This window comes from Rhea americana, unplaced genomic scaffold (assembly GCF_003343005.1).
Source record: "Rhea americana isolate MKP2758 unplaced genomic scaffold, rheAme1 scaffold_241, whole genome shotgun sequence".
NCBI lineage: Eukaryota > Metazoa > Chordata > Aves > Rheiformes > Rheidae > Rhea > Rhea americana.
In genome coordinates this window covers 1,248,199-1,263,214 of record NW_028186359.1, presented here as the reverse complement: position 1 = coordinate 1,263,214, position 15,016 = coordinate 1,248,199, and the positions used below count along the sequence as shown (strand labels likewise).

Genomic DNA, 15,016 nt, shown 5'->3' with positions numbered 1-15,016 from the left:
ATCTTCTCCCTCTCTTCCAACTAAAGTTCTGGAGTAGCTCACTAAAGTTCCCACTAATGCATTAAAACACCTCTATTTCCTACAGAAGCAGCAGCTGCATCGCAACTCCACCAAAGAGTCTTTGGGTTGATTTTAGGGGAGGAAGGGTTAACGCCTGAGGGGGGAGAATTGCATAATCATTGTATTATCATAATCGCAGTTTTATTTTTATTTTTGGCTAACAGAGTGAAGAGCGAGCCAAAGGCGCCGGGCGGGGGCGCAGCCCGTGCTCGCGGCGTGCCCAGGGCATGCCCGGCCCCGCCGCCCGCCCTGCCGCAGGCACCGCCCGCCCCGCCGGCGCTATAAAGCAGCGGCCGCCGCCGGCGGGCAGCAGCTGCCGAGCGGAGCGGAGCCGAGCCGAGCGGAGCCGAGCCGAGCCGAGGCGAGCCAGCCAGCCCGCCCGCCCGCCCGCCCGCCTGCCCGCCTCACAACATTGACCGCTCCCGCCTGCTACAGCCGCCCAGCGCTGGGTAAGGGGGTGCAAGCAGCGGGTGGGATGCACCGGAGGCCCCAGCAGACTGACCCTCTCCTCCTCCATCTGCTACCATTCCTGTCCTGCTCCAGAGCCCAGGTCCACTTGGGGAGGGAGGACTGCGGTAGCCTGCGTCCCACTCCTACATGCCAGATAGCTGAGGCAAATGCATTTTGCTAGAGCAGGCTTTCAGCAAAAATTAATTTCTCTGCTTAAAGCAGGGCTAGGGATGTAGCGTAAATAGTGTGGGCTGAGTGGAGCGCTCCAAATGCTATGCGAGTAAGCAGCTGGATTATAATTGATACACTCCTCTCTCTCCTGTTTTATAGGATTAACATCTTCCAAATCTGCTGCAAAAGATGGAAACCATGCATGAGCTGATCCCCTTTGCCAAAGAAATGCTCAGCCAGAAGCCCAACAGGAAAATGGTCAAGCTGTATATGCTGGGCAGCGTGCTGGCTTTCTTTGGTGTTGTTATTGGTGTTGTGGAGACAGTGTGCAGTCCTTTTACCTCTGAAGAGAGGCTAGAGGAGGAGGAGAAGAAAGATGCCCCAACACAAGAGCAAATGAAACAGAAACAGGAGAATTTGATCTTGGAAAAGAGTAATAAACCAGCAGCGATGCAAAGGAGCATGGTGACCAGACAGCATGCCTCTTAAAAGACCTGTATCTGGAGAGGTGTCTGGTGATCAACAAAGTAGAGACTGCTGTCCTGGTGTATCTGGAGGTGGTGGTTCCAGCAAGAAGAGTGAAGGATTGGCCAAATGAGACTGCAAGTGCAAGACTTGAAAGAAGTGAATGGTTATATTTGCTGCTGTGCAGCAGAAAGAAAAATACCTTTTGTTGGTATAAAAATGTGCAAGATGCACAGCATGGTTTCTTATTTTTATTACAGATGCATTTGAAAACATTTTGCAAAAATCAATAAATATTTTACATGGTAGCAAAACTCTCTAGCTGAATTCATTTCAAACTCTTCTCCTCTTAATTGCAAATAGTACTCACTCTCAACCCTCTACGGAAGCCATTGGCTCCTCCCAGCAAGTATCTGGTTTGACCTAGTAAAACAGTTGAGGCCTGTAACTCAGGCAGCCCCACTGAGTGTTGCTCTGTCCTGGGGACTATGCTGAGACTGGTGGGTTTTGAGTTAACTTCAGAAACTCTTCCCATCTGAAACCAAAAAGGGCCAAATTTGGGGGGTGCAGACAGYGTATCTCACATTGATGACCCACATGTATCCTAATGTGGAGATGGGGGCTGTACCTGCAGTCAGCTGTGCGTCCGCTGTSCCAGAGAGTACCCATTGCAGTTTACAAAACTGCCTTGACCCCATAGACTTCCAACAGGCTATGGCTGCTGCTCAGCTAAGGAAAAAAWATATATATACATAAAAAAAWACACAGTTACTGAGATCCTTCCGAAAATGGCCACACAGTAAAAAATAGTATTAACAATATTGTTTGGTCTCGGTCCCAGGAATCTCTTCAGTGGAAAGCATAGACAGATCAAATGGCCCAGCAAGCCCAGAGGGAGACAAAAACGGCCCAGAAGATCCTGTCCTGAGGCGCATCTCCTAACAGTGCTCATCTTGTTACAGAACTTTCCCARTGTTAAAATGATCCATGGGCTTAGTCTTTTACACAGCAGATTTTTACTATATTATTTAAGTTAATTAAACAAACTCTAGGTGACTGTAACTAAAAGGTCCTGGCCCCACTAGAAAATAGAGGGAACAGAAACAGTCTCCACCACTCACTGCTGAAGAAAAAAATATCCCTCTTTATTCCTCCCAAAAAGCAGAATCAGCAGGCCAGAGGCTGGGGGTACACTACATATCTCGTATAGTAACAGTTAGATGTACCAGCAATATCAGTAAGTGCCAAAAACATCATTCCTCCTAGAGCTGCATAAATTTAAGACCAGAATCTTAGAATCTAAGAAACCAGCTGAAGTGCACCCTTACATTTCAAAATACATAACCACATAATTCATTGTGCTGACAATTATTTTTGTCAAAAAATGGCAACATATAGTGGAAGAGGAATCCTACCAAGTCTGCACAAAAACTCTGGAAGTTTTGAATTAAGTATAAAATACCCTTTCTCTACAGGAAAAAGAACAGAGTCCAATTAAAAACAGCTTTTGAGAAATGCTTCATTTAGGCTGCAACCAAGCATTTTGATCTCTTTTGCAAGGCTGGAACAGTTCAACATCTCGTTAGTWTCAATGGAAGTTTCATTAGCAAATATAAAAGGAACATTCAGGCCTGAAGAAAACAGTCAGCTGAATAGTTCCCCACAATTCCAACTTTAATAATTTTACATGTTTGTAGCATGGCCTCAGGTACACGGAAGGCTAGTCTGTTACTCCTCATGGTACTCCTTCTGGACAGATAAACCAGGGACATAAATATCTGATTGTATGAAGACATGAAAATACTGCCCAGGTTTGAGTGCTCTCACATTACAGTAGTTCAGAAGCATCACTACTGTGGCAAGCAGAGCTAAACAGATGATAAATGGATTTGACTCAGATGAGAATCACATCTTTGTCCAAGCCAGCTACAGACTCTGTCAGTTGTACATTAGTTCACAATATTAGCCCTTCTTTACAAGTTACGGGTCTCTTAATCTGCCCTTTGAGAAAGGGAGAACTTTAAAAAAGTAGGTACAGCTGTTCTCAACTGTCACAGCTGGGAAATCCACCAGGGCAGATTCAGGAGCTTTAGGTGAGTCCATCAGGCCTTGTCCCCTTCTAAGCTCAGGCCTTGTTTTCAGCTTTACACTACGTAAAGATGTTTTTCCCATCATACTGGTGCCCTGCTACCCACACCTCCTTTCTACAGTTATCTGGTCACAGGGTTTATAAGCTTAAAGCAAAGAGGTTTGTAGAACAATCAAAATAGCTTTTAAGGACAGCTAACTGGATTAGACAACTAAATAACTGTAACTGTGCCAGCAATTCTGAAGTCAACTTGGTAAAATCATTCTTCCTGGGACACACTCTTCTGCCTCCTGATTTACTGTACACTCAAAGGTCAACCTGAAAGCTCAAGCCGACATGTTACCATATCCACAACAGCTTGCACTTGATTTTAGATAAGAGTAGCTTCCTGCAGAGTGGCAAATTAGACAGGTATTAATGCCCAATTCTACCAAAATGGCCACATAAAGTCCTACTTAAATCATACAATGATGACCTCAATGTGGGTTCATTTAATATCACGCTAACCACAATGAATGACAGGACTCATCCAATGCGGTAGATCAAAAGGCTTTTAACAAACCTCTTTCTCCTTAAACTACGACAAAATTTCCTCAGTGGTCTGCTTATCCCAGTCCTATTTTTGGAGCCCTCCTCACACCTGCATTCAAACACTGACACTAAAGAGAACTGCAGACAGTTCTGCCCAGTGCAAATTACACAAATGCAAGCACTTGCAGTTAGTAGACTGTGTCCACACACAGAGGCAATAGAACATGGCACATCCATTCCAAAAGTCCATGTGTGAACTGCAAGGAGAAATTTTGAATATTGGGATATACCAGTAAACAATCAGTTCGAATAAATAATGAGATTAAGTAGAAGAAGAGAATAAGAAATCAGTAATAGCAAGGACTTCTCAGGCAAACTAGAGCATGAAAACATATAGAACACTTAAGACTGAGTTAGGTCTAAGTATTAAATCCACACATAGCTCAAGGTGTAARTTCATCACTGGATGTCATGAGAGTTTGATTTCTATTATTCTGTTTCTTTCATGACTTCTCTGAATTCAGTTTACTCTAACCTGTAAAACTGAAAATTCTCTATGCATTACATTCTCAGGAAAATGGCATCTGGCATGAGATCTCATGTATATTTGCCTCTATCTATCCTTCAGCACCTCTTCAAAGATCTTATTTCCACCTGGGGCCTATGTCCAGGCCTTCATAAGATGACAGCGCTGAATGCTATCTAAAAAGGAAAAGCCCTTGCTTACACACTAATACACTTCAAGGGCATGAGCTGAATGTCTTTCTAAAGTCCTTGCTTGCTATTTGCGGTTTGGAATCTGCACATTTCAAAAGCCGCCAAGCTAAATTTAGGGGTCCGGATAAACATATCAGCCTCTTTCTCCTCTCTTACCCCATCCAACACCAAGGGCATTAGGAACATGGCTAGTGGCCAAGACTCAAAGCGACCGCAGTCAGAGTGCCAAAAAAAAAATACCAAGGAAGCAATTTCTGATTTGGTTACTCAGGTAAAAATAGACATAATGTTTAGAAGTGGCTTAAACATCACCATATTTCTGTTAAACTGGCAGCAAGTGGAAATACTGAGTCAATATTTCTTCCTACTATTACTGGGAGTTTTGAATGTATTTTTCAGGAGTACAGCTGCAACAGCAATGGCATTTGCAGGATGTAGGTATTTCCTGCACACATTTTCAGAAGCCAGGATGAAGCTGCATGCATCAGTGGGTAAAAAAGAGATAAAGTGGTTACAGCTTAAAAGCTTACGTTGATATGCACATCTGACCAACATGAGTATCCCTGAGGGTCACCCTTTATAAGGATGATATCCCTATCTTTAAAGAAAGGAATTATACCTGTAGTCATGATAAAGGACTTTGGGCGAGTTGGGTATGAGAAATTGTGTTTCTTGTCTATGTCATACAGGAAAGAAGAGAAAAAGAGAAAAATCTTCTGTATTTAGCAAAGAGATTTGATAATGAGATGGAAAGAAATCAAATGTCACTCAAAAGAGGAAAATAAAATTTTATTTTTATTTCTGCCAAGTACTTTTGAATTCCCAAATTTGACTTGCATGCACAAACCTGCCTAAAACTCAACCCTGCCTGTTCAATGTACTCTTTCCATGCTACACCTTGTTGCAATGTTTGGGAGTGACTCTCCAGTAGCTTATAGTTGCTGCTCTGCCAATTTGTTGTCAGAACAAATTTCTTTCATGTCTTCATTCCTTTCAAGGGAGCTATGGATTGCACTAAAAGAACAACCTCATCTGTACAGAGCAGTTAGTACAGCACCCAGCCATCACATCTCTGAGAAATACAGTTCAAAGTAGATAAGAGATACAGAAGTGACCTGTAGTGGAGTGGGGGATTCAYTCAGTCTAATTTAGATGAAGCTGTTTCAGAGTAACAGCTTCTTCTTGCTACTAGTGCACCGATTAGGAGGCATTGCTTGCTTGCTTGCTTAAGTGTTCAAGCAGTTAGTTGCTACTGCCTGGCCATGCTCCCTCATGTGTCAGTTCAGTTTGTTATTATGGGTGACACAACAATGCAGCTCCAACCAGAACCACTTTGGTTGTGGCTGGCCCTGCTGCAGTCCACCCAATCTCACGGGGCAGACAGTGCCTTCAGACTGCTGTCCTTCTGCTCTCCTCTCCCCATTCCAAAGAAGAGGTTAAAAACAAGTTCTTAAGTTGTATAAAGCAAAAAAAAAACCAAAAAAAAAAAAAAAAAAAACAAGGTGTGTGGGGGGTAAGAAGTAGCAAAGCCCTGGAAGGGTGACAGGCAACAGTGAAAATCCGTATCAGGCAGTTAAGCATGGTCCCCTGGCTGGCTGGTCCTCCAGTGCCACCACAGCTACTGCCAGGAGATGCCAGCAGAACTCCTCCTTTGCTTCATCTGAACAAACACACTCAAATAGCACATTCATGAAATGTCATTTATAAAAAGTTTATATGATGTACAAAACAGATATGTTGCTTCACATAGAGTTCAGTATTTCAGCTGACTTAAATGTTATTTTCCTTTCGTTTTCCAAAGGCTCACACAAAAATAAACAATTTTGAATAAACAGTCCATACCAGCAACACTCAGTCTCTGCCACAAGTGCAGTGTTTTGCTCGATACCCACCCACACGCCTCAGGCTCTACATTTCACAGAGGTGACTGGAGTGCAAAGTATGCTGTTGCTCGGAGCACGTTACCTTCGCAACACACTTGGAGGCATTGCAGAAAGGTGGAGAGTTATTGCTTTATTACAATATCCTAATGCTAATAATAACCAGGAGTATCTTAGAAGAGCCTCTGTTCCTACCCACAACACAAATGAGATCACAGCTGAAGTAGGGTTAATTATTTTAGTTTTTCAATCCAAAGAATTAAATGGTCACTTGATCATGATCAAAGTTTAAAGCAAAGAGACTGGGAAAAGGTAGGGTTCCTGAAACAGTGTTATCTGACCAAATGTGGGTTACTTCTTATCAAAACGGGAAAGCTGATACTGAAGCAGAAAGGGGCGGAGCAGGGAAGCTGTAAAGCAGAGGCAATGCCAGAGAGGCCACATGGCCCTGCCGAGTATGTTATTAAATTAGACCATCTTTATTTTAAAGCTGCAATTAGGAAAAAAATCATATTAATAATTCTTTCTGGATCATTATGGTGGAGGGGTCTGTGCATGCCTGGCTGCACTGCACAGCGACTCTGCTTTATTATTATTAYTACTCCAAAGCTGCCTTTCTCAGCCAATTATAGGACTGGGATGTATGGGGGAGGCAAAGTATTTTTAGCTAGTTGGTTTCACTGGGAGAAGGAAGATACACTCAATGTTTCTTAAGATCTGTGATGCCTGGGTAATTTTAGGAAATATAGTCTGTGAGACAGAGAACCACCATTTTGTGCCTATGCAAATTAAACCATGTTGCAGCTACTGCTCCCTGCGCTGCAGATGACACTCTTGTCCTTGTAAACACTGCTTTTCCCCATGTTGAGAAAGCACAGGATTTAGCAAAGTAATTTCAGAAGCAAATTAATTTCCATGACAGTCCTACAATCTATGAAGATTCCAGCACTAGACCTACTTTGTTAAGTAATTCATAACTATTATATAAGACCTAAGACATCTAATTTGCTGCTGCCTAAACATAGTGAAATAATGGATGTTATCTGATTTTTCTTGGAATATATTCACTTAAAAGTCTTAAGAAACTCCCCMAAAAAAATGTTGTAACAGGAAGCATAGGAGCAAGGACCTTTCTCTGCAAAAATAGCCCAGAATATTCAGTGTTTCACTGCAAACCTCCTCTCTGTCACATAGCCCCTTTGAGCTAGAGCAGTTGCACTCCTTTGGGGGAGTCCAGCTTGGCCCTTTCAATCCCTGCTCTCTCTGTTGCCACCATCTGTTCACGTAAGTAGATGGGAGGGGGCACAACACCATGTCAGAAGAGCATGTTTTGAACTATTTGGGGTAGTAGGTAGTATGCATATCTGTGACCCCACTCTGGTGCCTCCTGCAGCCCAGCATCCCAATGGCAAGCATCTGCCAAGGGCCTCGGAGCACACAGCAGCAGCAGTGCCCGCAGGAACAAGGCAGCCCACAGCTCATCCCTCTCAGGGTGGGTTGCATCTAGCCRAGGTTGCTTTCCCTGTGTCTGACCTGCAGTGACACTTTAAGTAGTAATCAGACAGGGATTGCATCTTAGTATGTACCCACATAGTATCAGAGTACAGTGCTAGTGCTTAGATGACCAGTGGGAATAAGATACAATTTTTAATCACCTGCAATAGGCTGCTCTGATATTCTCTAAGTGAAACTTGATGCTGTTCTGCAAAGACACACCTCTTCGAGGGTGTTGTGCAAAATTCTGCATTTTAACGTAGGGACAGGAAATATGAAAAGAGCCAGGCAGAACCCAAAGCAACACTGTCAGTTAGGTGAAACAAGGTTCACCAGCTCCACTGAGGAGCAAATCAGAGGTTTTGCTTCGCTTATCAATCCAATTGTGATTTTCCAGTGCTTTGGAAGTTGTAGTTCCTTCACTAACAGGTTTTAAAGGATTGGCATTGCTGCTTCTTTCTGGAGCAGCTCTGCAGATTTTTTTTTCCCTCCCTTCTCTTTCATGCTTTATTTCCTGACTCTACAGTGGGATGGGATGGTTGCAAAAGATTCTCATTCCCTTTTTGGGATTGGTCTTGGCCTTCTGTTTTTATTCTGCGAGGGAGAATTTCAAACCGGGTAAGTATTAAAAGTGAATGTCTTTAAAATATTAAAAGTCACGTTTGAGTGTTTTGCATAAAAACTGTACAGAGCTTGGAACAAAGCATGTTTGAGCATTTGTGTCACTGCTGATAATGGAACCTTGTTTTAGCGAAGATTTGAAATTGAATCAGTCAAGTAACATGTAGAAATAGTTACTGAGCAAATAGGTGAGGTAGAAGGTTTCTAAAATAGAAAAGGCTTTTAATGCTCCATTTTGAAATGTATAACAAAACTTAGAAAAATGATTTTAAAATGTTGGATTTTAAGTTTTGAAAAATGTATTTAGTGGGGTTTTTATTGCACAATGTGTTTAAGCTGTGTCTCAATTTGTGAAAAAAAAAATAGTTGAAAGAGTAAAGAACTGTTCCTGYGTTATTGTGTTCACATTAGGAACTGCAGCTGCTCCTTTTTGCAGCTTTTTCCAGGCAAAGGAAGAAACATCCTGATGCAGGACAGAACTCACTCAGCACTTAACAGGCTCACACAGGTTGCAGTTGAGTGCTTTCAGGGGCATCAGGAGATTTTTTTTGTAGGGTTTGGATAAATTAAATCCCTGTGCCTTGGTCTCCAGAGATGCTGAAAGGGAAGCGAGTGATTGTCACTGGAGCAAGCACTGGAATTGGAGAGCAGATGGCTTATCACCTTGCACGGATGGGATCCCATATTTTGGTCACAGCACGGACAGAGACCAAGCTACAGAAAGTAAATGGCAAGCTAAGCACTCACACATGCATGTTCATGACAGTGCACACACAAACATAGGAAGGCCAATCTTGTATAACAGGTATATATGCATACCTATATGCACATATAATTGCCATGGCACAAATACCAATTATGCACATTTATATTCATGGGTATGCATACTCACGCTATCTGGGGCTTCCATATACTCAAAAATCATTGTCAGATACATACATTCTACATAACACATGCAGTTACATTTAAAGTTGCCTAGTTATGTATACCTATTCCATGTATACATTCTGCACCAGCACATGCACACACCCTCATTCCACTGCAATGATATATACGCTCCCCACTCACCCTACATGCATGCAATTCCATTGTCATCTGCCTTGGGTAATGCATTTACCAAACAAACATGTTTTCAGGCTCCCTTTGAAACTTAAGAAGCTTCAAACATGCTCCCAGAAACTTCAGATTGCTGTTTTTAACTCAGGGACACATTACAATGAGCACAGATAGCCTCTTTTAGTACACCTGAGCTGTACAGCAGCAGACTTCACACTACAGGGAAGTAAGTTTGAGGTGTCCTGTTGGTGTRTCCCAGGTTGTTGAACAGTGCCTTAAGCTGGGGGCAGCCTCTGCACAGTACGTGAGTGGCAGCATGGAGGACATGGCATTTGCTGAGCATGTTGTGAAGGAGGCAGAGAACTTAATGGGTAAGTTTATGGCTTGCTCTTGAGAACACAATGACCAAAAAAAAAAAAAAGAATCAGAGACAGGGTGGGACAAGAAAGACTTTCCTTAATTCTCTGCTTTTTGTCCTGCCCCCAGTGCTGCTCCAGGCCCTCCTTCCAATCCTTATCAGTTTAGCTCACCCCAAACTGCCCTCTTGATTTCATCTCTGTGCCCCGGTAACATCCTGTTCCAGTATCATAATCCTGTATTTCATCACCACCAACTACCATGGCTGAAGCTGTCAGTTAGCCCTGTAGCAACTTTGCTATTCTGGTCATGGGTCATTGCTGCGGAAATGCAATATTTCAGCTCAGTCTGGAGCACTCCTTCTCCCACCCTAGACCCACAGACAATTCAGGAGTGATCTCATTTGTGCTATGTTAYTTGTGTTTTTAACCAGAAAAACAAACAAAAAAAATCACAACAAATAACATGCTTTTTGCAGCTCTCTTGTCTAGGACAAGTGAGGTATGCCAAGCACATTTTTACTGCCAGATGCTGTCTGGACTGTCCCTGCTTCAAAGATAACAGGCCACAGCTCTGACCCAAAAACCTATTTTTTTTTTATTATTATATTCATTGTGCTCCAAGGAGTGCCTCTGTTCTTCTGCTTTTAGCCTTCCCCTACCCAACACTAATGCCTGCTCCTCTGCTTTCAGGAGGCCTAGACATGCTGATTCTTAATCACATTGGCAAGTCGTACTTCAGTTATTTTGATGGGGATGTTGGGCACGTACAAAAGCTCCTGCAGATTAACTTCCTCAGCTATGTAGCTATGACGGTCTCTGCTCTGCCTATGCTGAAGGAGAGCGGGGGCAGCATTGTAGTAGTTTCATCTATGGCAGGTGAGTATGCAGCAAAGCAGGTGATATGAGAATCAGTCAAAAGACACCATGGGCTGATTTTCATAGGCAACATATTAACAGATTAACAGTCATAACTGCTTAACACACTCAAAAAAAATTTTTTTTTTGAAAAGGACTCTTTTGCATTTTCTCATTGGCATTTTTCTCTGATGGCATCTGATTGCTCCAGCTTTCTTTCTGACTAGCCATAGCCATGTTCCTTGAGGAGGCAAACTCCATACCCTGGTATGCCGCTCATAGCAGCAAACCTAGTACATCTCCAGTTTTATGGAGAAAAGAGGAAATACATTAATTTCTCCTTGTGTTGTCTCTCTGACTGATCRTTCATCTTGTTGTGGTAGGTCAAATTCTTGTTCATATTTGTAGAGTTAGTTATTGACATAAAAACACGACTATTCTAATAAATTTCTATTAGTCAGGAAACTGAATTAACAGCAGATGTCCCCATCTCACAGCCAGTGTGCTGGTTAGACTTTTGGTGATGATAATTTAGTATCTAGAGCCAAAAGGGATTAAACTTTGCTCTGCCTTTCCTCTCTGGAGGTTTCATAGTTTCTGGCTGTTGCTCATACTGAGCAGKGACATGAGACATGTTGTTGGACCTAAGGTCTTAAGAGATCTGGAACTGGATGGGAATACTTGGCAATCTTCAGCTGCTCAGATGCCAGGATGACATTTCACAAACAGTAAAGTCCATTTGAGTAAAATACTTTATCTGAGGAAGAATAAAAAGAGGTTCATGCAGTGCAGCTTTCTGTGCTATAATAGAACTTAACTCTGTGTCTAGGTAAAGTTGGGTTTCCATTTACTGTTCCCTATTCTGCAACTAAGTTTGCCTTGGATGGATTTTTCAGCTCCCTGAGGCAGGAATTCAGCATTCAGAGTGTTAATGTTTCCATCACGCTCTGCGTCCTTGGCTTCATTAATACTGGTAAGATCAGTTGTGTTTGACCTGGCTGATTAGGAACAGAACATCACACTAAGCTTTTTATCCTACCCTAAAGTCCCTTCTCCACTGACCCTTCCTTCCATCTCTGTTGCTTCTTTTCCACCAAGCCCCCCATACTGTGAATGCATGCAAAACGCACTTCCATCTKCCCTGAAGGACACTACCTCTCCCCCAAAGAAGAGTCCGAAAACTAATTTCTTCACCCACGGCAACAGAAAATCAACCACTACATAATGGCTGGCACAGCCTAATATTCAGTGACTATAAGTGCTTGTGCCAGCTGCGTATTTCCCATTATTTCCTCTATTGATACAATGACAAATTATGTAAATGCAAGTGCATGTATTAGAGTAGCTTGAAAAATGCTGTATGTGCTGGACAATGGTCAAGAAATTATTTTTAGTCTCACAAAATTATTTCCATTTTCAAGTGTATACTAATATATCTAATTTTAATAAATTATTTTACCTGTTCTACCACCTGCATTTGCATTAATTAAATAACACAGTCTTCCTCAACCCCTCACATCGCTCATCACAAGTTGAACTCTTCAGGAAAAGGACTGTATGCATAGAAAGCTAAGCACAGAGAGTCCTGTCCTAGTCTTGCAAGAGTCCCTWGCTGCTGCATATTATACATGACATGAAGCAGCCCTGTAGCACAGAACTTTTGGAAGAGCTGAGCTCACAGAAAGCTAAATTGATGATAATTACCTTTTAAACAATACCTAGCATATCCTTAGGCAACTTGCAGAGGGCAGTCCAAATCTGACTGAAGTTTCTTTTGTTCTCCTGGGCTAGAGAGTGCCATGAAAGCTGCTGCTGATGTGGTCCTGATGTCCCCAGCACCCAAAGAGGAGTGTGCGCTGGAAATCATCAAAGGGGGAGCTCTCCGCCAACGGGAAGTTTACTACAAATACGCTTCTACTAAAATACCCCTCCTGATCCGGGACTGGGCTGCAGACTTCCTAGATTATCTGGTTAGGAAGCACTACAACATAGAGAATTTGAAGGAAAACTAAACRATCCTCTAGCACTTTTCTTCTTATGCTTGATGCTTATCTTGATGCTATTTTAATCATTGCTGAGGGCTACACAAAGCATCTCTGCTCAAGCTCCCTTGCGTCTAGGGAATGAAATGCTGGATCCTCCAGTGTTTTATGGCCCTGCACAGCAATGCATGACGGGCCTCCCACTCCCACTGCAGTGAAATGCTGCACCTTCATCTGCTGGTTTGGATGCCAGCATTGCATTCCCTACTCTCAGTCCTCCTTAGCTAGCACTGTTGCCTTTGCATTTAAATAGAAATAAGAACTAACCACATCTGTGTGGTTAGCGTCTGTGGCTCTCATTACAGTTCCAGTTACTAAAGAAGTCTTAGCATTTGCCAGTTTAGGAAGGTTTATTCTGTCCAATAGCCTCCTCTGCTGGTAGATAAAATATTTGCAACAGATAGATTATTTTACTGAATAACTGTATACATTAGGATAGTTCAACAGCCCTCAGATTAGAAAATTCCATTTGTGTTTTTAAAAGTTTTAAGTTATTTTAAGTAAATCACATCATCTCTAGACGATCTAGCTGAGACAACCTTGTGCTGTGGTACACAACATGCAGGGGAATTTCCTGCAGCTGTAATATTCCAACTGGTTAGACCCATTCCCTTCCCCCAGGCTATGGAAAAGTAGTAACATAAACCAATCATTAAATAAAATCCACTAGACTTAGTCTTGTGTGTTCTGTGTTTCCCCCCTCCTTCTCCATTACAAGTGCTGTACAATTCCATTGACTTGTCTTTCATAGGAAAGTTGAATCCTTGCAATAATCCTTTATTATTCCATTTTAGGAATAATTCTTCTTTTAGCCTATTTTTAACTTAATTTCTGACTTAAATGCAGGCTTTTCCATGCAGTCTTTTGTTAGGATTACCATTTCTTACAGACTTATACAGTATTACACAGCCTTCTAGATACACAGAGCAGACCTGCCACGTTGCCATGATAAGCTGTGAGCTTGAGCACTGGAAGCGATAGGATACTGAATGCAAAACCTAAGCACCAAACCGGCAGCAGCAAGCATTAGGTTACTTCAGCTCCTCCAGCAGCAGCTCACAAACTGCTGCATTTACATCTAATGTTGCTGTAGCTATTGGAGCAATAATCCTGGCAGAGCTGGTACCTCCTTGACAAAACTAGTACCTGCCCTTCCAGCTGTTACCTGTTTTGAAACAAAGAAGTAAGAAGCCTCCCCCCAAAAAATTCCCACCAGAAGTACTCCTGAGAATCACTTTGCTACTTACTTTCTAAAGGAATTTAGGAACTCATACTACAAACCCAATGACATTTCTTTTTGCCTTATCCTGAGATCCCCTGCACTAACCTATGCATACAGAGTGGGTTTTGGCCTTTAGACTCACCCCTTGAGAGAATTATTTGCAAATCAGTTCTCCATATGCCTAGGCAGATGCTCAGCAGTGTGACGCACAAAACTCATGGAAGCTGAAAGTCTTTCTGATATACTCACTTAGCTCTTTTATTGCCTTTTGCAACCAGCTTCAGTGGATTCCTCAAGACACAGTATATTTTTTAGATATAACAAATAGCATTATCACATAGGATAAGCTGGAAATAATGATAAGAATCTAAACCCCACAAACTTTGCCAATACATTTTTTTCTGGATAATCATATGAATCTGTACTATGGTGATTATCTCCATTTAAYAAATCCTTATGGCAGCCAGTGAGGAAGGCAAGCATTGCCTCTGTTTTGCACTTGAGGAAGCAGAAGAAAAAGAATGCCAACTTCTCTTAGGAAGTCTGCACTAACAGGTTTCCCATCTCCAAAGGCAGTCACCTAACAACAAGGCTACCTCTCTGTCAGGCTAGGAGGCTTTTTAGAGCCTTCCTTTCAATGTTAATCAGAAAGCATGCCTGAAATTCATGGCAGGAAAAGGGTGCCAAGGGACAGATAAAGTCCAAAGTGGCATTCTCCATTATGCTAATGTTTGCTGAATTACAGGAAATGCAAAAAAAGGTCCAATAGGTATATCAGCAGTCAAACTTATGCAAGACAAAAGTCAGTTTAAAACTGCTATCTCTTGCAGCTCAATTTTCAACCTACCAATACATCTAGCACTCCACCTCTGTGATCAGACCTGAAGAGTTTGTTCATTTCTTGCCTGTTTTTTCACAGAGAGATAGGGCTGTTACTTTCATCCCCTTGGTGGGAGCGGTGCTGGCATTTTATTTTTATTCAGCATTCTTCAAAGAAGGTAAAT

At 42.3% G+C, this 15,016-nt stretch overlaps 2 protein-coding genes and 1 long non-coding RNA gene across 3 annotated transcripts in view; 2 read left to right on the top strand and 1 right to left on the bottom strand.

The window, feature by feature from the left end:
- LOC146594980 (uncharacterized) overlaps positions 1-15,016 on the bottom strand; it is a 47,707-nt gene that overhangs the window by 14,294 nt on the left and 18,397 nt on the right. The gene's annotated exons all lie outside the window — the stretch shown is intronic.
- G0S2 (G0/G1 switch 2) lies at positions 445-1,460 on the top strand. Its single transcript, XM_085306613.1, has 2 exons — positions 445-509; positions 841-1,460. Exon 2 carries the CDS (start codon positions 871-873, stop codon positions 1,168-1,170), a length of 300 nt encoding a protein of 99 aa, XP_085162739.1. The 5' UTR covers positions 445-509; positions 841-870; the 3' UTR covers positions 1,171-1,460.
- On the top strand, positions 8,093-13,461 carry HSD11B1 (hydroxysteroid 11-beta dehydrogenase 1). The gene is made up of 6 exons (XM_085306589.1): positions 8,093-8,475; positions 9,071-9,201; positions 9,794-9,905; positions 10,584-10,769; positions 11,578-11,721; positions 12,540-13,461. Exons 1-6 carry the CDS (start codon positions 8,388-8,390, stop codon positions 12,758-12,760), a joined length of 882 nt encoding a protein of 293 aa, XP_085162715.1. The 5' UTR covers positions 8,093-8,387; the 3' UTR covers positions 12,761-13,461.

Bases quoted from the DNA above. Each gene is read 5' to 3' on its own strand.
- G0S2 (XM_085306613.1), top strand. From the start codon at position 871: ATGGAAACCATGCATGAGCTGATCCCCTTTGCCAAAGAAATGCTCAGC.
- HSD11B1 (XM_085306589.1), top strand. From the start codon at position 8,388: ATGGGATGGTTGCAAAAGATTCTCATTCCCTTTTTGGGATTGGTCTTG. The intron at 8,476-9,070 runs GTAAGTATTAAA...CTTGGTCTCCAG, and splicing joins GAGGGAGAATTTCAAACCGG to AGATGCTGAAAGGGAAGCGA. The intron at 11,722-12,539 runs GTAAGATCAGTT...CTCCTGGGCTAG, and splicing joins CCTTGGCTTCATTAATACTG to AGAGTGCCATGAAAGCTGCT.